The 26,788-nt window shown below is 37.0% G+C and overlaps 1 protein-coding gene across 1 annotated transcript; it reads left to right on the top strand.

Moving 5' to 3' along the window:
* Positions 1-444: 444 nt before the first annotated feature.
* Positions 445-16,949, top strand: LOC124119004. The gene is made up of 6 exons (XM_048402159.1): positions 445-752; positions 5,599-5,928; positions 6,213-6,269; positions 13,279-13,379; positions 14,199-14,460; positions 15,702-16,949. Exons 1-6 carry the CDS (start codon positions 683-685, stop codon positions 15,818-15,820), a joined length of 939 nt encoding a protein of 312 aa, XP_048258116.1. The 5' UTR covers positions 445-682; the 3' UTR covers positions 15,821-16,949.
* The last annotated feature ends 9,839 nt before the right edge of the window (positions 16,950-26,788 follow it).

Raw genomic sequence — 26,788 nt, forward strand, 5'->3', positions numbered from 1 at the left:
CGACAAGGCCAGTATATACAACGTTAAAGGGCCTTGTAGCATGTTGTAATAAGAATACAGCAACTTATATTATTGACTAAAGACAGATGCATGCACAACCTCAGTGTTATTACCGGTCCCTCCGTTCTTTAAATCCCCATGACATGATATTTTCACGCTCTGTTAACTGTCGAGACTACAAAGGTGTCTCCGGATAAGATAAAAGCTGGTGTAGTATAAATAGTAACAGGAAAGAGCGGTATTTTGTTTTACACAAGGGTTGCCAATTGACACTTGTGAACACACAAGCTATAGCGGATAAAACTACATGTAGTTCATATGCTGAGTTACGACACAGGGTATCCTTTCCAAAAAGGTCTTGTCCTACCTCTGTCAAGTGTGAATCGTATAAAAAGGAAAGAGTATTAATCCCTGACGGAGAGGACTAGGGTATATGGACGTTTCATACCCAGTAGGTGCTGTTGATGCAATGCAATAATATTGGCGATCACATATAGCTGTCAAGTATGAAGCCACACTCAAGTTAGGCTTTGTTGTGAGTAGAAGAGTGTTATATGTGCTGCTTAAGACCTCCTGTTTCTTTCTAGGTGAGAGAAATGGATTCTATAATTCAGTCTAGGACATCACAGGTTGTGTAGGAAGGATATACAGGAAGACATTCACTAGGCCTTGTGATGCTACAATGAAGACCTGGTGGAATATACTGATATGTATGTGGATAGGTGTTATCCATGGAGAGGAGCATGTTAATGGCAAGTATGGATGTACATATTAATAAGATGATGGACCACCAACAAAGTAGACAAGCGTTCCAACTGGGATTCTCATACTGTTATGCTGTATTAAATTGAATTGGTTCTATGCCCCATGACTCCACGCGTCAATTACAGTAAACCCCAAAGAGCTTATCATTCTCCACATTGATATGCTTTTATATATCGTTTGTAATGGGGTATGCATTGTCTCATTATTAGAAAGTCTAGTGTCAACATAACGGGAAAGCTTTCATGATCATCAATGGATAGTGTTTTCAATGCTAAAAAACCTACCCAATAAACCTTGTGTCACGATCCAAAAATACCTAGTTTGAAAATGAGTGATTGAGTTTGGTTTTACGCCGCTTTTAGAAATATTCAAGCAATATCACGGCGGGGGACACCAGAAATGGGCTTCACACATTGTACCCATGTCGTGATTCGAACCCGGGTTTTCGGCGTGACAAGCGAACGCTTTAACCACTAGGCTACCAGACATTGATAGACCTTGATATATTGATGTATTGTTTGAAATAGGGTATGCATTGTCTCATTAGTAGATAGTCTAGTGTCAGCATAACAGCAAACTTTCATGAACATTAATTTATAATATATACAACGGACAGGGTCTTCAATGCGATACACTAATCCGATAAACCTTGTGTCATGATCCTGTAGTGCCTAGTTTGCAAATGAGGTCTCCTAGAGGGAGCTTCTTTTAGTAGGCCCTGTGGTATTTACGTGCTCCAAAACTATTGTATAACGTTCCCTTAAAGATTAGAAAGTGCTTTCCCGATGTGAGATTATATAAGCATAAATGGCTGTAAATCATTTGGAACTGCATTGTAAATAGGGCGTTTCACTCAACAGAAAGTAGTAAATAGTAGTATGTCAGTTTAAGTATGACGGTACTTTAGAGATTATTAATCTCGTATGTTTCGATAACGTAAATATAATATATTAGGGATAACAAATATGTATTACCTCACCGCAGGCTGTCAAGAGATACTTTTTATTCCAAATATTGTTCCAAGTTTTATGATACGGAATTTATCTGCATTTCACCAACTATCGGCAGTTTTAGTCAGACGTGAAGTCGTCCACCATGTTATTAGCTTGGTTGTCTTACCCTGAGTTTAGCATGCAAACATAACAACACCTGTGTGTAGCTGAAATACAACACTTCCTTTATACACAAAGGATACATCGTTTTTATGCTAATTGTGCTCCACAGTAATTTGTAGTAATGATGTGTATTCACATATATGTCAATACCGCTGGTGATGTTCTGTTTTCAAATTCTGAATATCTTGGGTTTTCCAGTTTGGGTCATACATTTACTTTAAAAGCAGAAAGTTAAATTGCAAAATGATAACATCATTAAGCTCACACTAACACAAGACCTAAGTGAATAGAAAGTCAGCTCACATATCTCATTGATATACATATGAACAAAAAACCTCCGATGAACATGACATAGAAGGATTGTATGACAATGGTTGATCAGAATTATTAACAACAGCATCATACGTACAATAATTTACATGTTAAGGACTATTACTTGAATAGTGGTTAAAACGATATGGCCGACCACTTACATCTAAAAACATTTCCCGAGTAGTCATTCGCACAAGATACAGTATATGTTAGTCAAGATACCTATTGTAAAGTAAAACAATATAATGAAGTTGACAGGATTGACATAATATATTCACAACAGTATTACAAAGAGACTATCTGAAATGGTATAATATAGGCATAACGAGTTCAAATAATCATATGAACCTACAGGTATTGCAATAGTAGCATATAATTCAGATACGCTGTAACTTATCCGGCAAAAGAAGGTATACACTTAACCACAACATTACAAACGTCAAAACATTACGAGGTTGAAATAGGCGCCGACACACTGCTTATTTCAGGTTCACAACCCGACTATTGCACCATTCAAGGTAACGAGACAATTGTTTGCATCTGTTGAAATAGTCAAAGACAATATCAGACATTCTCTGGCGTTTCATACAATATATAGGAATGTCGCCTCTCAGTAGGATTACTTTATTTCACAATTTATATAATTCCTCACTACCCCAAACACTAACATATCACATACTCGTCTTGTTCAATTTTCCCATGCAAGTAAGGTTTTAGTGTTTTGTTCGTTTTAGAATTAGTTCATGCATGGTTGATCTCTTTGCCTAGATGTATACTATATTGACAATACATTACAATCCATACTGTAGGGGATTATACGACTCTTCTTGAATCGAAGTTCCTCTTAAACTCAAACATACACAGAAAAGTGAAACAAGTGTGACATAGAGTGTTACATATAATCGTGTCTTCAATTTATTGTCTTCACCAAATATTTATTTTGTGTATAAGAGTGAGTGAGTTGGGTTCAGCTGCTTTTAACATTATTCCCGTTATATCATTACGTGTCAGCTAAATGTGGGAGGAAAGCACGAAGTGATGCAGGTCTCAGACGTTTAACACTTCGGTGAAACCTACGAGCACTGGTATGGTGCTGACAGACCTAGAAACATATTCGGGGCGAACCGGGATTCGAACCACAATCATAGGTTTCTGGCTCTGCACAGCGAATCGCGGCGCCTTAGACGACTGGGCCACCAGTGCAACCTTGTGTCTAACAAGAATTAATTTCGTTTGCAAGTATTATGATAATATAAGTTAATAACGTTGTAACAGTGAGATTACAACAATATTGCGACTATAGCAATTCATCCAAGAAATGATAACATTACTTAGGAATAGTAAGGAATCACATGCAAAAAATCCTCATTGTTACAACCCATAAAAACTGACAGCCAAAAGAAACTTCACCACTGTAAACAAGAAAGAGTTCAGATTTATAAACTAAACTAATGTGAAACACATCGTCCAAACACACAAATGCTCTATGCAGAAAATGAAATACGTCCACAACACGTTTTATCAATAAAATGCGAAAAGATAAAAAAAACAACGTACCGCAATAGCAGCCGAAACTACACTTGCAATAAGGGTATATAAATGATGACGGCGTGTTAGACACTCAAACTGATGGAAAAAAGCCACATAAATGCCACGACTGACACTTGGGCAGACAGGTAACTACGCCCTATAAAGACCGGTACCTGCGTACTTTGTACGATTCCTGACCGTGACGTCTTCAGCGATAAATGCTTATGGTATATGGTTAGTCGACAGGCAGTGACCAGGTGCCTCATGGTTCAAGGAATTAGGGCTTACAGAACTAACAGAGGACAGTTATTGACGGCACAAAATCGAGATTGAGATGGCCCCGGACTGTACGTCGTTGGCAGCGAGGTGATTGGCAGATGCAAGCCGGTTCTGTCTGTTCAGAGCTGATGTCAGACGGAAGGAAAGAATAAACAGCGGCATGTTGCGTTCAGAAGGTCGTGCTTTTTCGTGGAGGGAGCGTCACTGGTCATTGTTGACGGTAATTTGACCGTTCAGCGTTACATGGATGACATTTGTCGTCCGACTCGTTCGAATATTTCGATAACCGACTCAACACAACCCGAATTGTACAGAACCTCCTTGCAGACAGGTTATTACCACTGTTATCACAATACCTCTATTACATGTCAAGCATCATATTAGTTATCCAATAATTATATAATGCGCTGTAAATGATATTGTTTATCTGTATGTGTATATGGGCCAATGGCCTTACATACAATAAAGATTGATTGATTGAACACCTCTGGGATGTGATGGACCACATCCTCCAGCCAACCGACAAGAACTGATCCATGCTCTCCAAGAAGAAGGGCGACGTATCCTAAGTGACGTCATTAGACGACTGACTTTGTCTTTGCGCCGAATATTTTTTACATGTCTTGTAGCAGCGGGTTGTCATACATGCAATTAATTTGACATGTCATTGAACTTGACCGATTTTAGATGTGTGTGCCCTTTGTCTGATTAAGTTGACATCTTGTTTTGCTACCCCAATGTCTGCTGCATGACTGTCATTTTAAATGTTGATTTTGTTGATCATGTCTGTACATTTTACTTCATGCATCTATCGTTTGTGGTTTATAACTAGGGTGATTTAAAACTATGATTAGTTTCTCTTGGCCGTCAGTTTAGAATTATAGGCGAGTGAATAAGTTGGGCCGAAGCTGAAATTGTGTTGTCGATAAGAAGGGGCTTATCGTAGAATCAAACATGGTAACCAGGTGGAAAATCGATGCCACCAGATCGTTCATGACAACCAAAACAGTTGACAAAACTTCGCTCAAAGACAAGTGGCTTGCCGCCTGCCGTTTTCCCCTTTCACGAACAGTCGTGTTTGCTGCACCCCACACTATCGTTTTGGCGACAGTCCTGTAGATACATTATTATGCAAAATATTTGTTCAAAACCTCCCATAAACAACTCTAAATTGTGATCATTCCATGGGTTATGGCATTGAGAGTTCCAAACACAAAAACGAACCTTGTTCCCAATCAGAGTGGGATGAGCGGACGCGTTAACGTCCCTTAAACCCTTATGTTGTGTATGCATAATATATGGTCTCTCACAATGCAGCCCCCTTTGTGCCACTGGACCATATATGTTCCCGAGAAAATGTCAACTGTGAATTAGGGTGTCACTTAGTGCATAAAATCAACATTAAAACCTTCATCCCTCCAATCATCTCAGGTTCAACATCATGGCACTCATAGTTTACACAGTACTTTATATGCTGAGATTAGTAAAGTGGTTGGTTGCTTCTCTACCATATTTGAACTTCAAGCGAATTACTGCTCTCTTGCCTATTGGATGTTCTATATATGAAACTTTAATGACGATTGTTTTGCTTCCGTAGGTGATTTTTCACTGACGAGCTCACCATTAACAGCAACAGATGGAGACCTCCTCACCTTGACCTGTATGATTCGTGATGAATCTGCAGTAAACATAGGGTGGCTGCAGAGCAACAAATTTAAATTCGTAACTCAACAGTCAATTCATTGTGTTAAGCAGACTCTCGTCTACGGTCAGGACATCATCAGCCGTATCAATGTGAGTTGCAATAGCACGGCCCATAGTATAGCGTTCAGATTTAACTCCACCACAGACCAAGGATCAGCGTGGCAGTGCGGGAAAGCTGTTAACGAATCAGCTATATACCCGAGAAGCAACATTTATTCAATAGGTGGGTATGACAGTATCACTGTGTACCATACATCTTAAGCAATAAAGTAAATTGTCACCAACATAATCTTTAATAGCTCTCAATTAGTTAAAATATGTAATTATGCAATACGACTCAATTAAGTGATAATGTAAGATCAGGCTAAATGAACTAAGTATCTTGGATAAGTTGTCGTGAAAATATTACCCGAAGCTCCCATGGAACAAACCCAAACATAAAGTAAGTGACTTATTTATTTATAGGCGTTGAACGTTCTCATATGTCATCACAATTGTTATCAACAGGGAGCCGGTACATGGAGACTACATCGGCGGATTTCGAGACAGTAACGCAAAGACCCGGTAATTCAAACTCTCTGAAAAGTGCATGATGTACACACAAAAAAACACGACTGACCAATTCTTCATGGAGAACTGCAATTAATGAACCTTTAGCCTGCTGAATTGTTTTAGCATAAGGTGCTTTAAAGAGGGTGGGTGTTATCAAACAGTCTATGCTTCATTAAACAAGGGCCAATTGCCCATGAAGAAATATTTTGCACATTTATTCCGGATAGACGTTACTATTTAAAAATAGCATGATGTTTTCAATCATACAAAAGCGAACGCAAAATTTATTGGAGGTGTTTGGAGTTTCATGATGGGAACCTTTTTGAATCGTAACATTTATGCAAATTTATTTCAATAATCATATTCCGATCTCTTAATAATAACTGAGTATAAATTCGATTTTATTCATCGGCAAATTCAGTTTTTATCCATTTGTTAAAAAAACAAACAAACTTAATTTTCGAGGTCATCATGTCAATTGCAGAAATAGGAAAAGTCGGATTAATCTAACGTGTCATGTTACAAAATTTGCAGGAAACAATCAATGACTTAAAAATATTCACCAATTCTAATGTCAAGTGTTTTAGTTGAATACAAATCCCGTGTTATGATGCTTGTAGATGTACGAAAATCAAACGTGGCGGGCTTCGTCTGACGTCAGCATAACTTATTGCTATTTTAACATTGAACAAGTTCACATTGCCTTCATATATATGCCTTGGCGAAAGTTGATGATCTTCTCAACAAGGAATGTTTCATTTGTCATTTTCCGTTTAAAATGACAAGAGAAAAAGGAAAATAAAGATCGTGAATTCTGATAGCAATATTTCAGTAAGTACAAAGTTCACCGGAAGTGATGTCACAGACAGGGGTAGTCTGCTGATAATCTTTCGTAACAAAACAATGACTGTAAATTTTGAAATATTTCACCCGTCACAAACAGAAAAAATACAAATCACTACATTATATCGGTAATAACCACAAATATGAAACAAAAATGTGACTTTGACGATATAATTGGCATAATATTAATCCGTTTGACCTTGCATGCTCCGTGACCCGGAAACGGTTGACGATGAATCTACAGTTTCTGGGTATCTTTTATCTAAATTTTTGTTGATATTCAAGGATCGCTATCCGTTGAATATAAATGGATATGATTCATGTTTCCGCTATGTACACGCAGATAATTTTGTTTTCACTATAATAAGTGTGTCCCATGCAATACGGCATGGATATCGTCGATTTGCAATGATCATCCTCTACAACAGATGCGCGACAGTAGGCATGACAAGACATATTTCAAAATAACATTCATTCGTTGCTGAATATGATAGGATATTCGCAAGTACGTATATATATATCGATAAAATACGACGTTCATATTTTCAGTGTCGGTTTCACATTAAGATTTAAGAACAATTTCACGGAGCATTGTAAAAGTTATTCTTTAAATATGAAGACTGCCATTATTGCGTGTTGATGATAGATTTGTTAATGTTTAAAGCTTTCCAAATATTTGGTTATGTTTTTTTTATATTTAGTTGTTATTTTTTCCACAATGATTATGTTTAAGGACACCACATATTGTTCTGGAACTGATCAAACTTATCATTACTACCTTTAGTTTAGAAATATTATATTCAACAATTATTATCTTTAATATGAACATCAATTATGTGAATAAGTAACTATTTGATGTTATGAATTAATTTTAGTATACCATGAATAATAAATTAATAGATAAGATCCCAACATATGTACGCAGAACTCTTATAGACATTAATCTTGTGCATTAAGTTGTTTGTTTCAAAACAATTCTAATATTTAATTTTAATCTAAATATGATACATTAATTTCTTGCATCGGTACATGTCGTTTTTGTTTTTTTAATCACAAGAACCAGGGTGGCACTTGAGCTGGTAAGATAGCCATATGTTTATAAGGGAAATTTATCTTTCATAAAAGCAATAGGGCACATTGACCATTCCTGCAGTTCGGTTCTGTTGGAGAAAAGTACATGGAAATAGCCCTACGTAGGCGACCCTTTTTTTATTTCTTGGTTTACGGATTTCAAACTCATTTCAAAAGTGAGGCAGGCCAATTTAAAAAAAAGAAAAAAAGCCTCTCACATTTTTTTTACCTGAATTTTGTCCTAAAAAGTTAGGTAGGTATGAAAAAAAATATCCTGGCGTAATAAAAGTAAAATAACTAAATTTTTCAAGAACATTTTATGATATCCCTGGCACTCAGCTTGTGCAAGGATGGCAACATAACAATATTCATGTCATGGGTGGAAATGCATGAAAGACGCTGCTATTTTGGCAGCATGGGCAACGTTTAACTCTTTCAACACCAGCAAACCAGAAGATTACTGCTGTGACATCAAGTTCCCAGAGACTGTTGTGTGATAGATGAAACCAACATTTATCACGGAGTTATCTGCTGAAATTAACATCTTTGCTACTACATGTTTGGCCATACACTATTTGAAAGGTCTAATTAATCCTATTGTTTATAAATATGAAAGTTATGTGTATTTCATTATTTAAATAATTCATGAACAACTAAATAAAGTTCGTTTTAAATAAATAATAATGTAAGCTAAAACATTCATAACGTCCAAATTAAGCGCAAATCTAACGATTTTTTCGGCAAATATAAGAATTGATAAAATCCACTTACCCATTTCTTTTTAATTTTCATTTGTTTACGTTGTTGGAACATTATTTTAAAAAGAATTACAAATAATATCTGTCATCACCCATTTCCCGATGAAAGTGGCTGTCCGCTCACTAACATTAGGAAATACCTCGGTTTTCAAAGCTTCGTATGAATAACACATACGTCCTGCCATGTCAGTATACATTAAAAAAACTTATTTTGTTTCACCGACAAAATCTGCTACAAGGTCCGTGATTGGTCAAATATAAACACGTGACCTAAGGCAGCTAATCAAATTACAACAACGAAAATTTTCAGATTTTGGCGAAAGGTTTGGGTTAAATCATGTTATTCTGAACGTTTTAGCATGAAATCGCGATCTATATTAAAAATATGGAACTTTATGGATGCATAGAGCTAGGTTTCGAGCTGTGACAAAGATTTCTTATGCATATATTTTGGCATTAAGACATCGTGTCCGAGCCGAGAAATCGAGGCGAAGAAAGCCGAGATGTCATTTGACTTACGATATGCGATCGCATGAAAAGTTGGAAATAATAATTAAGATGTCAGTTTGGCAACTTTTATAGATATATTTTTGATGATTTTATTACTTTGTAAATAAAGACGTTTCAGTGCGTGAAACGTCTTTATTTTGCTATTTGACATGTTCGATGAGGACCCGTTGTCGAAGTGTGTCCGAGAATTATATGTTCAATAACATTGCGGGAAATAGTGTCAAGTGAATATATTTTTAATCTATAGATAAAAAAATGATAAAATCAAATGGAATACGTATTTCAGACATTGTGAAATGTGATAGATTTAATAAATGAATGATATGACAAGTAGGTTAATATAATTATAAACTATTTTGACGTGGCTTGGACGGTCTACCGTGCGGTGTGACTTGTGGCTTTGAACGGCCAACAGTGTTGAATTAGTTAAACTGGTCACCACTGCGCTTTGCGTTGACAAGCTTTGATGGTATTAGAGAAGGATCCCAGCAAGAAATATCAGAGTGACTTCCCTTTGCTTTACGCTCGACGAGGGAATGAAATCTTTTTTTTGTTTGAACTTTTTGTCGAAAAGATCGGCGGTAATAAAAAAAAGGGTAATTTTTGTTTTTATTTTTTTTAAACATTTGGACTTTGAAAGAGCGGCGCATCCGTAAACCAACAAATTAAAAAAATTGTCGCCTTATGTATTTTTTCTGGGTTCTCACCAATGAAATAATTTGTACGATTGCTGGAATTTCCAGGTTTGTTGCAGTATGCTCAGGTGTGTGACAGTGACGCTCATGCATGTCTCTAAAGGAACATGGACCATTGTGAACTGTGGTCAGCATGTTTTCATCTAACATCCGATGTGATGTACAAATATTCAAAGTAAATACAGATTATCACCAGCCTTGATTATTTGATAGGTTTCTGTACATCCAGTCAGTATAGGTCCATACCATGTTCAATATGTCTCCGCCATCTGGGTGGAGTGAAACGAAATGTCCCTGTGTACATGACTACCCTTGTCAGGTGTATTTTATCCTGTCAGCCACACCCCGGCACCTTGTGTGGTTTATTTTACGCATACATGCACTGCCGCAGACTTATTTTTCCCTTGTATGCAATCACAATGTCACACTTTCATCAGTTGGTGTGTATAAACGTGCTCTTGCCATCATGAAATAAGAATTGAAAAAAAAAAGTTGTACATGTATTTGCAGTAATAAAATCACATTTGTAAATCATTGAGTACTCTTTGTTACTCTGAGTTAATTTTTTTAAAATCATAAGGATTTCTCTTTAATAGACCAACGTCAAACCATCTGACAAGTCAGAAAGCATTGTAACTTTAAAAGCCCCAATTTCTGAGGTGTCCATATTTTTCAGATTATTTGTTCCACTTTAAGGACAAAGCATAAGCCGTCTCCCTGTTATTACCGTGGTTGCGTAAACATACTGACGAGAATGTTTTTTTCCCTACATTTCATGAAATCCATTTGAAAGTTTATACCAAGACCGGAATGTGATGTTGTACCCGGAACAATTTTGTATTAGTTTCAAATATACACACTACTTAGTATTAAAAAGTTAATTTATTATCTCTTTCCTATCAAAACAATAACTTAACTTATCAATTTAACTGGTCTCTTCGTCAGTGACAAGATCTCACTTTCCTATCAAAACCAAACAATCAATTTGAGTTTTGCCAATGTGGAATGACTTCATCAAAGGACCACGTACAGTTAGTCATGGATATTATGAACTTGATGAAATGTTTTATCCTAACGTTCTGTTCATTGTTTGCAATAAACATGGAAATGGTTTTTATATAGATTTAGTTTAGTTCTCTTTGGTACAAAATAAGCAAGTATTTTGAGCAAATTTGTGTTTGGGACACAAAATCACATGGACCCTACTACATCAATCCAGTCGCCTTGATCCTAGTTTCATCCGTTCTAAAGACTGGAGGGGGTAAACGTTTTCGAAAACAACCTAAATATTTTAAATTGTCCTTCTTGCAATGACAGAACAGTAACAATATTGTGATGTTATTATTATAGCATATCAATTTGTTATATCGCTCCTGGCTGCCGTCATTTGGCATAAAATAATTCCAAAATCATCTTGCGTGGAATCCATTACGGTTTCGGTGTTAGACTCACAAATTTGATATTACGCACCCGCGACAATCACGACAAAATATGAAACATATGAGTACAGACTGCTACCAAGTTCAATAAATAGTAAACAGGGGACGATAAATATTAAATTACTTAATTTCTTTTGAATTGATGTCTATTTCGCCTCGATGTGTGACAGATGTTACTTGCTTCCGGTTTCTGAAATGCCAGATGAAATTGCTATTTCTTATACTATGTTTTGTAATCTGCATAATTGTTCTTTTGAATGGTTTCCCTAGTAGGTATATCAGTTCAGACTTTGAGTATCATCTGATATTTTTCGTTATATTCTCAGCGTGTGTTGACTTTGCTCAAATAAACAAATCGCGAGTTAGGCCACGCCTGAGATATTTTTTTTACAAAGATTTATACATCCGTGTAAATAATTCCAGAAAATTAATTTAGATGTATAAATAGGATTGTGATAGTATAACGTAATCACGTTGCACGTGGTGCTGTTTGTTTACTGCCGTTGCCATGATCGTACAACTTCCAGATAATCGATGAAGTTACGAATCAGTTTATTTTGGTTTATTATTACTTATACTGAAAGCTGTTAATATTTAGAAATTAAGGAACGTGAGTGATTTCTTCTAACAAAAAATAATTATCAAATGTGAAAAATTATAAAATTTCGGACTGCATGCCGCTCAATGTGATGTGCCAAAAGTCAACAATGGCCGTTTCTGGTAGTTGTGTGCCGAGAAATCTGTCAGATACTTTTTAAATTTGATATGTTTTCTTTTTGAGGTAAATAAACTACTGAAGCTTTTTGACATTTTGCAAGCTCAGCATTTATGCATAAATACAGTTATTGTGATATTTATCTTGGGGTGTCCATCGACTAAATCATCACGCACACACTGAATTGCAACAAACATTATATAGTTTGTACAAACGGGAACAGGTAACTGTGCTTTATATGAAGTTTTAATAAAAATAAATTGATTCCGAAATATAATAATGCATCTTCTCCATATTGAGGTTGCGATTCACAATTCGTAATTTTTGTAATTTTTATTGTTGGGAAAATGATCTTCATACTTGTGTTTTTGAATGTGAACAACACACATTAATTCTTTAGTTAACAGGTGCTAAAAATACGACTTCTGCTTAACTGTAAATAACGCGTAGGCTATGCCATGGCTTGCTAACTATTTACGTCTACGCGCCGTGCAAACGAGAAAGGCACAGTTGTCAGACATGTTCATGTTGATCACAACACAATAGCATCTGTCTGATGACGTTATCGACAAAGGGGAAACAATGTTTTACTGTACTAAATTTTGACATCCGTGTCAAACCTAATGACAATACTCGATGGTGAGCGCTCTGGGCATTGGATCCCCAGAGATAGGGAGTTCCAGGTTGTTCCGTGTGCAGAGAAACGAAATAGTGAACGTATTGAAGATGCCCCAGCAACCCCATGACGAATGAGATCGTCAACGGAGCAGCAGTAGGCACTTTATTGTGCCATGTAACACTGGCATGAACGGATTATTTGTAAGAGCGAATATCGTGTAATTGAGGGTGAAGACGTGATATGTCGTCCATCTAATGATTCACGTCATCCTTGAAATAAAATATTTTGCAAATACTTAACAGCTACTTTGTCACAACAACAGTTATTAATTGAAAACTTGTGTGTTGAAAATACAACTTATTCTGTTACAGCAATTGAAGCTATCTTATGGCTACCCATAGTTGTAGCAGGAGCTGTTATTATCATCATAATTATCACTATCGGTTGCTGCTACCGCCGCTGTAGAAAACAGGTAAGCTAGCTCTGAACCTAGCCCTCATATTTGCTTGACGACGGGCCATTATCACGCCCGTTGTTGGAAGACGTCATAGGGATAGGGGTAGGTGACGTCACGTTCAATAGAGATGTCATCTGGTTTGTTCTATGACGTTTCATTTTTGGAAAAGTGGGTCAGTGACATTCGTGTTGATTGCAGTAAATGTTTCATAACCAATATTGTTGTTTCTTTTTATGTGATAAAAAATTCTATCCATTTTATCTACAATAACTGTAACGCTATTTTTCAGGGTATTATCATTGCAGAAGCCCTCGGTCTTTTCAACTGCGCTCCTTCGTCTGGGCAGTTAATAGAAGACCTTGGGTTTCTGCAAATCATAAATGCCCTGATAAATATCGTTGCAGAAGCCCTCGGTCTTTTCAACTGCGCTCCTTCGTCAGGCAGTTAATAGAAGACCTTGGGTTTCTGCAAATCATAAATGCCCTGATAAATATCATTGCAGAAGCCCTCGGTCTTTTCAACTGCGCTCCTTCGTCAGGCAGTTAATAGAAGACCTTGGGTTTCTGCAAATCATAAATGCCCTGATAAATATCATTGCAGAAGCCCTCGGTCTTTTCAACTGCGCTCCTTCGTCAGGCAGTTAATAGAAGACCTTGGGTTTCTGCAAATCATAAATGCCCTGATAAATATAGTATTGATGCGAGTGAATGTTGGATGGATTAACCATTGGCAGCCAAAAACCTTAACCAGGATATAATTGTTGATATAATATATCAATGTCGACAAGCTAACGTAACTTACATGGGATATTTATTTTGCCGTTGACTACAACAGGTGCCAGCATCAGCAGACACTCATACACATGATGACTTGGTTGTACCTGTGTCACAAGGAAAACGGAAGGTAGCAGTCGTATATCTCCCTTCTGAGGACGCTGTGCACCAGGCTGAGGACAATGTTGTAGTCGGCCCTGGAGGATCTGCTTCTGGTAATGATCAACAAGGACCCGGACTCCGTATTAATCCTGTGTACGTCCCTACTACTGTAGGTGACAGAATAGTCACAACAGGGACATTGGCAGGGACAGGTGTGATTGGTAGGTTCACTCCTTTACATGACACTAGTTTGACATTCCAGTTGCATGTAGGGTTCTTATCCTGATACATCTGCCTATCAATATATTGATACACGTTGGCTGCGCAATGTTTACACTTTCAGAATGTATTTCATAAACTATATATGTTGACATTGACACCACTGACACTATACGTTTAATGCTGAATCATTAGTTTGATACACAATTCAATCGTCTAATTAAAATTTCAATTGATCAACCTGGTGGATACCTGGAAGATGTAATTCTAAAACCTAATAAGAAAATGTGTTTTTGGCATCAGCGCCTTACCTCATAGCCTTATTATTGGAAATAATATAAATATATCTTTGTATTTGTTTTCAAATTTGCCGCGCGATCGTACGCATACTCAGTTATCAATAAAATATAATGCTTGACAACTAGCTTTGTATAAAAGGTCTGAGTTCACTGTGTGCCCAGTTGCTTTAGTTGGTATTTTTGGAGGGGGGCCATAGTGTTTCTCCCGAAAAACTAACATATGGTACATAACAGAACTAGTTAATACATTTACTGGCAAGCATTAAGGGCAACGGGATAGAGTTCAAATTCACAATACACGTGATTAAGGTTTTAAATTGTTACAAACGGATGCATTATCAATCTAGCTCATGATCTTTAGGGCTTTCAAGATCTGTGGCAGTGTTAGGTCCAAGTGTTAATTATACTGCTATGTTCAAAAACACCGATTTCCACATATATATGTTATTTGTTTTTAATACCACAATTGCTCTAAGTTATGGTTTGACTCTTTCGTTCAAAATAAAACGATTTGTTTGTTATTTGACGCCGCACATGGCAATATTCCACCTGTATGATGTCTATAAATAGTCGAGTCTGGAGTAGACAATCCAGTGACTGACATCATGAACATCGATGCACACAATTGGAATACGATTATACACAATCAACCAAGTCACGGAGACGGACCCCAAATTCATTAAGTTACCTCTTACAACAAACTTAGTCACTGAGTATCAGTTCTAACCTAGAATCCCCGCGGGTGAGATATGAACATACTGATCCATTAACAGTTTGGGAATCTTCATTATTTAATGATATTAGATTTCATAAATAGATTACATTTTGAACCTGCATTATGTAAATTGTGTTTTCAATTGTTGGTCACTTTCAGTTCTAATTTCAAAGAATCAATATATATTCAAAACCACAAGTTCTATTAAAACATTTGGCATTTGTTTCAGGTGGCGATAACCTACATCCTGAAACGAGAGGAGAATATGTTGCTCTTGATAGGAATGCTGTCCAACCCTCACACATCTATGAACATCTGACAACATATGAAGAAATTGCCAACATGTGAAGTAACATCCTTAAAAGAAACGGGTGTCTGTATACTACACATATAAGGCCCACATGAAAACATTCTCACCTTGTTTGTGCTACGAGAAAATAAGGAAGAGAATTTATGAATGTCAACTTGTGTATACGAGTACTTACTCCTTCATCAGGTAAAGAAAATGCTATGAGGTAGAGAATATATATATGTGTACCTGCAAGGACAACAAAAGTAAAAGGATAACAAGGGGGAAACTAAACAGGCAAGCCAACAGATAATGGGCGCTGAAAGGTGATTAGCAATGGACAAATGGAAGCCAACACTTAACATGCCATTGATTGGTAATATGCTATGGACAATGGGCAAAATTTACTTTTGTTGTCCTTACATGTACATATATATGCTGTCTGCCTCATGGCATTTATTCACCTGATGAAGGAGAAAGAATATATTCCGAAACGTTGTGTTCCTCACCATAAAGAAGTTGACATCCATAAATTCATCTTATGTGTATCACTTCTAAATGCCTTACAAAGACTTGATACGAGAAAATAGTCCTTTGCATGGAATACATAACTAAAATTGAAAACAGCAACACTCAATTAAATCTAGCACATCAGTGTCATTGCATTGAATTAAAACGACCAAACCTCATCTCAAACAAGATACCAAATACATCTGCCGTTCATAGTGCATTGATGCATTTGGAACTATTATTTCGTCTTGGTTCGAAGGTATAAATGATATTACATTAGTACACTCATAAAAAAGTTACTTCAAGATAAACACTCTTAACTATTATGTCGATGAGACAGGCTTGGAATACATATGATTGTGGACGCCAGTCCTCATATTGATCTCTTGAACGTAGTGTCTTTCTTACCGCAGCATTTGCAGGCCGCTGCAGGCCGCTGCAGTACGTTAACAACGTGACAGCTTCGGTGATCGAACTCCTCATTGAATTCCAAAATCTTTGTTATTCCTTGAGTGGAGCTACCAAACTCTGAAATAAGGCACTAACAATCAGGTGTTTGGATGACTCCTTCTCTCCTGACCCGTGAAGATTCCAGGATAGAATAGGTCTTCAGCAACCCATGCTTGCCGTAAAAGGTGACTATGCTTGTCGTAAAAGGCGACTAACGGGATAGGGTGGTCAGGCTCGCTGACTTGGTTAATGCATGTCATCGATCCCAATTGCGTGGATCGATGCTCATTACATTAATCACTGGATTGTCTGGTCCAGACTCGATTATTTACAGACCGCCGTCATATAGCTGGAGTATTGCTGAGTGTGGCGTTAAACAACAACCAACCAACCAACCTTCTCTCCGTAAACTGTTCTGACGTTAGATACAATCACCTGTTTCAAGTATATGTATATGCACCAAAACCTTAAAGCATCATAACAACAGCAGTTGTCATTCATACAGTTGCTTGTTAAAACCATACCTCACTTTGTATATAATACATGTATCTACATTGCACTTTATACTGAATTATTTTTATTATCATTACCTAACTATGCCAATCAATGACATAAAGATATATTTAAAGCACTCTTTTGTAATATATTCTCACTTTTGTCACAACCTTTGCTACAAGTTAATAAAGCTCTTGTCTCTTCACCAAAATGTACATGATTTATTTGTTGTTCGATTATATATGACTGCATACTTTTCTGTCATCCTTACATGCAAACATCGAAGTAGTCCCATCACAAATATCCTGATCATCATGTGTCAGTTTGCCTCAGACTCACTACCTCGAAACAGACATTACACTGACTCACTACCTTGAAACAGACATTACACTGACTCACTACCTCGAAACAGACATTACACTGACTCACTACCTCGAAACAGACATTACACTGACATACTACCTCGAAACAGACATCACAATGACTCACTACCTTGAAACAGACATTACACTGACTCACTACCTTGAAACAGACATTACACTGACTCACTACCTTGAAACAGACATTACACTGACTCACTACCTTGAAACAGACATTACACTGACATACTACCTCGAAACAGACATTACACTGACTCACTACCTCGAAACAGACATTATACTGACTCACTACCTCGAAACAGACATTACACTGACTCACTACCTCGAAACAGACATTACACTGACTCACTACCTTGAAACAGACATTACACTGACTCACTACCTTGAAACAGACATTACACTGACTCACTACCTCGAAACAGACATTACACTGACATACTACCTCGAAACAGACATTACACTGACTCACTACCTCGAAACAAACATTACACTGACTCACTACCTTGAAACAGACATTACACTGACATACTACCTCGAAACAGACATTACACTGACTCACTACCTCGAAACAGACATTACACTGACTCACTACCTTGAAACAGACATTACACTGACATACTACCTCGAAACAGACATTACACTGACTCACTACCTCGAAACAGACATTACACTGACTCACTACCTCGAAACAGACATTACACTGACTCACTACCTCGAAACAGACATTACACTGACATACTACCTCGAAACAGACATTACACTGACTCACTACCTCGAAACAGACATTAAACTGACTCACTACCTTGAAACAGACATTACACTGACTCACTACCTCGAAACAGACATTACACTGACTCACTACCTCGAAACAGACATCACAATGACTCACTACCTTGAAACAGACATCACAATGACTCACTACCTTGAAACAGACATTACACTGACTCACTACCTTGAAACAGACATTACACTGACTCACTACCTTGAAACAGACATTACACTGACTCACTACCTTGAAACAGACATTACACTGACTCACTACCTCGAAACAGACATTACAATGACTCTGGCTACCTTATTAACAAAGTTATAATCACTTCCGGTTTAATGGCCTTGACTAGCAGACTCACAAATATGTTTAGATATTGTGTTTATAAGGTTTCAGCAAATTTTAATTATTGATAGATATTTTAACAAAAGATATTTTGTTACGTCAACTTTACCTTGACCTATAACGGGAATCAAATGCGGGAACATTACTTATATAGAACATTAAATATTAAGTCTACATACCATGCCATCAATACCTCAAGTCATTTCGTGAGATAATGACCTTCAAAGCGACCTTGACATTTGACATTACCATTACAATGACAGGTATTAATTATTGTGCTTGTGTGTATTCTACATATTGTGGGGTAGCCTGGTAGATAAAAATCTCTCGTCATGCCGAAGACTCGGGTTCTATTCCCTACGTGTTTACAGTCAGTTAAGACATTTTCCGATGTCCCTGCTGTGATATTTCCTGGTCATTGATGAGTGAGGCGTTAGACCATACTCACTCACTCACTCATTGTTTAAACGCCTTTAGGTATTGTTTTTCAGTGAAAGGGAAATAAATACAACACACTACCACATTTCGTGATCAATATTAACCATCATTTATCTTTACTTTATTTCTTTGAGGAATATTGTGCTTGAAAAAGTATTTAGTTGTGAAAAGCTCATTTCGATAATCTGCCAATTGTATTGGTTGGAACATGTAAATCATATTCACACACTTTCTCTATCGGGTTTAACATCAACTGATACCAACATTAACATCGTTGTGACAAGGAAATCATAGTTAACACTGACGCTCCTTATATATATTTGCATTGACATTAATTCAATGATGTTTATGAATAACAATTACATTGATCACAAAGGTTTTCCTTAGAGATAGGGGATAATTTTGATAACACCTTTTATCTATATGTGCATGGAATGTTCCAGTAATTATTAATTAAATCAAAATAACATAAGTCCATGTAACAATATGGGAGGTACGATCGCCTTAGCACTACTTCGTTCTGTGGAACCGGGCCCTGGGTGCCGTAGTAAAATCGCCAGTAAATCGTGTAGTAAAACAGGCCATGGATATCTTCTTAGATATCCTAAACAGAAAGCGTTTCAGAAGCGAACGTGTTTTCAGAGACAGCAGTCGGGCACTAGATGTTTTAGATATGTTGATTTGATTTTTCGATATCGATTCCTGAAACATGACTTCTTAGGACTGGGTAATCGAGTTGATGATTACCGTCCGTCTTCCCATTCTACACAGGTCCAAGTGTTGTGTTCGTTGAGACAGTTGGCTAAAGGGGGTCCTTATAGCGAGATCGGGGACATTCACGGAGTTAGCAAGTCAAGCGTTTCCAGGGTACTTGTCGATACCATGCCCGGAATTCTGGTCACAGTCCGACTGATACATATTCCGACACTGGCCAAGCGCAGAGTGCATGAGAGAGTGCGTATGCTTTTACGCCGCTTTTAGCAATATTCCAACACTATCACGGCGGGGGACCCAAGAAATGAGCTGCACACATTATATCTATGTGGGGAATATAACCCGTGTCTTTGGCGTGACGAGCGAACGCTTCAACAACTAAGCTACTCCAACGTCCGCCAAGCACTGACAACGTATGGATGAATTCCACCAAATATGTGGTTTACAAAAGAGTTCTTCAGGGAATTGACTGTACCCTCATCAATATACAGACGCCTAAAGAAGACAAGGTCGCCTATGTATAACGAAAAGTATACCACGCTGTCAATAATCAGGGAGTGGGCGGCGCTAAACTTCAGAAATTATAAATACTGCATCCTTGACCCTTTACCGGGAATGCAGTGTATAGTCTTGCCTAGTCTTTATGAAATATAATTGACAACGTTCCATAATATAATTTAATTACACAGTAAAGTCCATAAGCTATGTATTTTTGTAATACATGTATAACTCTTTATCCTTTACCTTTTGATGATCATGTTAATTGTTTACAAAGACATAATTTAAAACAAAACTGCTAACAATGTATTAACATTCATAGTAAGTTTTTGTTTAATATAATACTGAAAAAAAGATATGTCTTGTCTCCATAAACCTTTTTATGAGCAAACAATATCTAGAGATAAGTGTTATATTAAAGTTCTCCAGTTTCAACTGTGAGCTGAAGTGAGCTTCTAAAGAACAAATATCCTGCAGGGTGGTCGGCGATTCAGGGTAAAGAAATGCCTTGATTATCTACAAAGTATAGTAGTAATCCTTTGGAGTATGTAAATTCCAACTTAGGTAAATATATACATAAAGGCTACAAAACCATTTAGATACTTATAAGAAATCTCTGCTGAAGGTAGAGTCGATTATACATGTGCAATTTGATGTCATTTGAACATAGTTGAACATGTCTCATGTCAGTTTTGATAGCTTCAATAAACGCATATATTGCCATGTGGCGTCATATTCTGAGACACTACTTATTTCTTCGCTGCTTGCACACCTCCTCTAGGTGTCTGTTATATGAGCCTGACAAGTGCATAGTTGTCATCACTACATGTATGCAGCAACACAACCTGGCAGTAAGCAGCTCCCGGTGATGATAGAAATCAAGTTAGGAGATTTCTCATCGGAGATCTGTCATGTCATTTCTGTACAGGGACATGTCTTCGTAGCTCACTGTTCCTTTTTAAAGAATGGAGAGTTTTTCGGACATTCACCTCTACAGAATTGACATGATAAATCCTCGGTCAGATTTATTATGTCCACGATTTGTGACCATACAGAATAACTATATCAAGTTAGTTTAAAGGGAAACAACGCTCCAAGTCTCAGTCTTCTGGACGGCGCCGTTGTAACTAGCCCGCATAATCACCTGATGCTAATTAGCGCCAGCGGCCCAACAAACTAGGGTTCGGACCACCTCGTTGACAGCGCGGGGGAATCCACTTGAATCCTCGCAATTGATTTGATGCTGCTGACTATAACTTTGCAAAATACGTCTACGGGTGTAAATGTGTATGCACAATTATGTAGATTAGTATACGGACAACATGTGTACGTATTATATTTAGTACACAGACAATCCGCGTACGTATTATATTTAGTCCACAGACAATCCGTGTACGTATTATATTTAGTATACAGACAAGACGTGTACGTATTATATTTAGTCCGAAGACAATCTGTGTACGTATTATATTTAGTATACAGACAAGACGTGTACGTATTATATTTAGTCCACAGACAATCCGTGTACGTATTATATTTAGTATACAGACAAGACGTGTACGTATTATATTTAGTCCACAGACAATCCGTGTACGTATTATATTTAGTATACAGACAAGACGTGTACATATTATATTTAGTATACAGACAATATGTGTACGTATAATATTTAGTGTACAGACAATACGTGTACGTATTATTTTTAGTACACAGAAAATCCGTGTACGTATTATATTTAGTACACAGACAATTCGTGTACGTATTATATTTAGTCCACAGACAATCCGTGTACATATTATATTTAGTGTACAGACAATACGTGTACGTATTATATTTAGTCCACAGACAATCCGTGTACGTATTATATTTAGTCCACAGACAATCCGTGTACATATTATATTTAGTATACAGACAAGACGTGTACGTATTATATTTAGTCCACAGACAATCCGTGTACATATTATATTTAGTATACAGACAAGACGTGTACGTATTATATTTAGTGTACAGATAATACGTGTAAGTATTATTTTTAGTACACAGACAATCTGTGTACGTATTATATTTAGTACACAGACAAGACGTGTACGTATTATATTTAGTATACAGACAATACGTGTACGCATTATATTTAGTACACAGACAAGACGTGTACGTATTATATTAAGTATACAGACAATCCATGTACGTATTATATTTAATACACAGACGAGACGTGTACGTATTATATTTAGTATACAGACAATACGTGTACGCATTATATTTAGTATACAGACAAGACGTGTACGTATTATATTTAATACACAGACATGATGTGTACGTATTTTATAAGGTGGACAGACAATACGTGTACGTATTATATTTAGTTCACAGACATGATGTGTACGTATTTTATTAAGTGGACAGACAATACGTGTACGTATTATATTTAGTACACAGACAATCCGTGTACGTATTATATTTAGTTTACAGACAATCCGTGTACGTATTATATTTAGTTCACAGACATGATGTGTACGTATTATATTTAGTTTACAGACAATCCGTGTACGTATTATATTTAGTACACAGACAATCCGTGTACGTATTATATTTAGTACACAGACAATCCGTGTAAGTATTATATTTAGTACACAATAACTCAATAACGTTCACATCTGCCTCTGTGGGTATCAAGCATTTACAGCAATTAGTAGTTCGCATTTGGCATTTCTCCTGGCTGGGGTATATACTCCTTCTGTGTTTGAGTTATAAATCCAGGTCTGATGTGTTGAATGTATTTCATGCACGTCGCTGCGCAGCAAGAGAGGAACGGTCAGTTGAGTTGCTTGAAATCATCGATCAAAGGATTAACGGATAATGCATTGATTAATTAATCACTGTTGCCTTGCAAATGTAAGTGTTATATATGTAGATAAAGGCGACAGAATACATCAATATCAGGGCGTGAAGTGCCGATGTAAAAACAACATACTCTGTTCAAAGCATCAGCCGATAATACAATGCGTGATAGCTCATTGTTATCTTTTTTAAAGTACCGCGGACATCACGCGCATAGCAGTCACGTGTGCTATCTCTGCTGACCAATGAAACACCTATGTGAAAAACATGAAACAAACTAACGTGATCAGTTGAGAGACAAAGACATGTTATAATATCCCCATACGCTATATATATTTTACAATATTACTCTGTGACAAAGCCACGTGACATCGATCAAGGTTCTTTGTTCAGCTTCAGCTGTATGGGATATTGTTCCGTTTTGTGGATATCCACGGATTCATTCCTCGAACAAGGTGACTGTCCAATATTATACATATAAAACATGTAGCAAAAACGCAGGCGGAATCAACGATAACTGATCAAATTGTTCCATATTTGCTGGAATATAGCTTAAAGCAGCATACAACCGTATTCACAAATGTATCATCAAGAGGATGTGTCAAACAAATTGATCTAGAGTAGTGAGTCCATCATGTGAATATTCCCTCTGATGATCGTTACCTTACCGTAAGCTGACTAATGGAAAATTGAAGTCACCCGTCTTGTCATACAGACTTCTGGATATATTTTGTCACTCTGATTTATTATGCACATGTCTTATACCAACAGTTGTTTTAATGGTTGCTTTTATTTCTAGTTGAAGCTGGTCAATCTGAGTAAATAGCTACTTGACCCTTCTTGGGCGATATACCTGAACTATCACCGACATACCTGAAGCTTCAGCTATGCTTCTTTGCCAAATTGACATGTTTGATTTTGACAATGCGAGCAGACATTCCGATAAAGGATCAGAGCACAAATGGTGACCACAGGGATGCCTGATTTTACCTAAATATCTTATCCCCAAACTTCACATAATCAGTTATCAGTGTTAAACAACCCTTACTCACTCACTCACTCACTCACTCACTCACTCACTCACTCACTCACTAGATCACTCAGAATGACTTGCTCAAAAATGATTCATCAACCTTATGATCATATTGTGTTCATTTATTTCTGATACTATGGGGTGTGTGAGCACGTTTAATTTTCTTATTCGCAATATGTGCAGTTTTATCACGGCGGCCTGTAAGTAAGATGTCTTGACAAGACAAACCAATGGTTGACGTCACGATAAACATCCCTTGCCATACGATAACACACACACACACACACACACACACACACACACACACACACACACACCTCACCAACCAATCCATGTTAATCGCAAACACATTATTGTCCTGCAGGAAATTAAAGCATAAACAAATATGTTAAACCTTCTGTGATAATTTTGGACAGATATTACTTAACTTACCATTGTCATCTTTTCGAACTTCGAAGCAATCTCACCTTCACACAAGCTGGCAGATAGTTAGGACATGCTCACGCGTTTCGAGAACGTCTCATCACTGTGACAGTGCTACGTGAGTTCATGGATTTGTTTTGGGGGCTGGGGTTGTAGCGATGCGAATGGGAACGCCAAATTTACAGTTACATCTTAACATCGCTTCTAGTTGCAGAAAAAAAATAACTTCATGAAGCTCCATGATGCCATTTTTAACTTGATTGTGAAGAAAGAAAATTATAGACAATGCATACAATGCATTGTTACATATCAATGCGTATGGAATGCATACACTATTTATTCTATACTCATTTCAATGTGTGGCACAAGCTCAAGCCAGTGACCTATTGTTCATGCATCAGACATGTCATGACAATATGAATGCTTGTTGTAAAAACATTTAATAATTCATTCTAAACATATTGAGCGTATCCAAGTATTGGTGTAATAAATGGTAAAATTCTGTGAACATCTTCAGTCTGACGTTGTATATTTCCTTCTATCACATTGGTAGTTGCCATTACTCCAACATCCTCATACATATTTCAACCACAGAAACGGAAAACAGCGGATGAGTAGGTATTATGGTACGCATTCAATCTGTTTAGAACAGTTTCCTTCGTTTTCATCATTTGTCAATATACTGGTGTGGAACATATTAACATTTTCATTCAAACACTAGGCTTACACTATAACAGTCTGAGACATATTTGCGATGCTAGAAACAGATTCTAACTGGTTCAGTATGAGTGTGTCCCGTGCAGTTCCGGGTTAGATCCTGGTGGTCATGTCACTGAATTGCCTGACCCACAGTCGAATATTTACAGACCACCATCTTATATAACTGTAATATTGTCGAGTGCGGCGTTAAGCTAACAAACAAACTGGCAAATAAACAGATAAAGCAGTATATCGGTGTTGTAGTAGCCTATGGACAAAGGCATAAGCACATTGTTACAGTTTAGTTAGAATGCTGTATCCTTTGTTGTTGAGTCAGTGGCTCCGTGTTGCGCTACATTTAGCATACGAATTGAATTGTCCCTACATGAGTATTTCAACATGTTTCACGTTGATACAGTTTCCGATGTGTAACGTATTCGGCATGCCTCCAACAAACCTTTCTTTGAAATGAAATTGATGAGGGTCATCAATGATTACCTGAAATGAATACAAAAGCTAACCTGGAATTGTATATCAACGTTACCTGATGCCTAATTGTTGTCTTAAAACAACGCTACTACAGTGTCCTGTTCTTCAAAGAATAACATCATATTATGAATATATGTTATTATTTGATTGACTGACTCTTTGAATACACAGGCCAGAGAGGCAACTATCTACATAAACTCCTTCAGCTTATATGCTTTTCTTGGATAGTATGACCCTTGGTTACAAAAAGATTAATACAACTTGAACCATTATAACAATTATGCCATCCCATTTGTAAATATATAGACTGTTTTATTTTCTATTTAATAATGCTACTTGTTCGAGACCGCCTGGTGTAGTGGATATGATGTCTTCCCGCAGAGTGATAGGTCGGCCGTTCGATCCCCTGGCCGCGTCATACCAAAAACCATTAAGAGATGGTACTTATTGTTACCCTGCCTGTTGCTCGGCAGTAAGGGGATAAAACAAGGACTGGTCGGCTCGGGGTTAGAATACATGTTAAAGTGCGGTATGGTATCTCAGTGGGCGAGCACTAATACCAACATTTATGTTTAACACTTGATTGTGAACTTTTTCTTTAATTTTTTAACCATATTCCAAACCTTAGACATTGGTGTTCGTGAAATTTTTTTTGAAACATAATTTTGGCAAGACTGTCGTTTGTTGTGCTTAAAATTACGACGAGCCTTAGCATTTGATATTAAATATATTTAATTTGTGGACTGTGGGATGATGACGGAATTGTTTTTCTTCCTTCTTTTGAGCTTTTCTAGCTTGCTAAGAAGCAGTGGTAAACCATGGTTTTCGGATATGTGGATTTGTAGAGAACTTTGGAATACTACCATCAGCAATTTCAATTTACTGATCATTAAACACTTGAAAAGGGTCAATGGAATGAGTGAATAATTCAAGCTTAAGTTTG

This window comes from Haliotis rufescens, unplaced genomic scaffold, assembly GCF_023055435.1.
Source record: "Haliotis rufescens isolate VD_foot unplaced genomic scaffold, xgHalRufe1.0.p SCAF_241, whole genome shotgun sequence".
Lineage (NCBI taxonomy): Eukaryota > Metazoa > Mollusca > Gastropoda > Lepetellida > Haliotidae > Haliotis > Haliotis rufescens.

Bases quoted from the DNA above. Each gene is read 5' to 3' on its own strand.
- LOC124119004 (XM_048402159.1), top strand. From the start codon at position 683: ATGAAGACCTGGTGGAATATACTGATATGTATGTGGATAGGTGTTATC. The intron at 753-5,598 runs GCAAGTATGGAT...TTGCTTCCGTAG, and splicing joins TGGAGAGGAGCATGTTAATG to GTGATTTTTCACTGACGAGC. The intron at 14,461-15,701 runs GTAGGTTCACTC...CATTTGTTTCAG, and splicing joins GGCAGGGACAGGTGTGATTG to GTGGCGATAACCTACATCCT.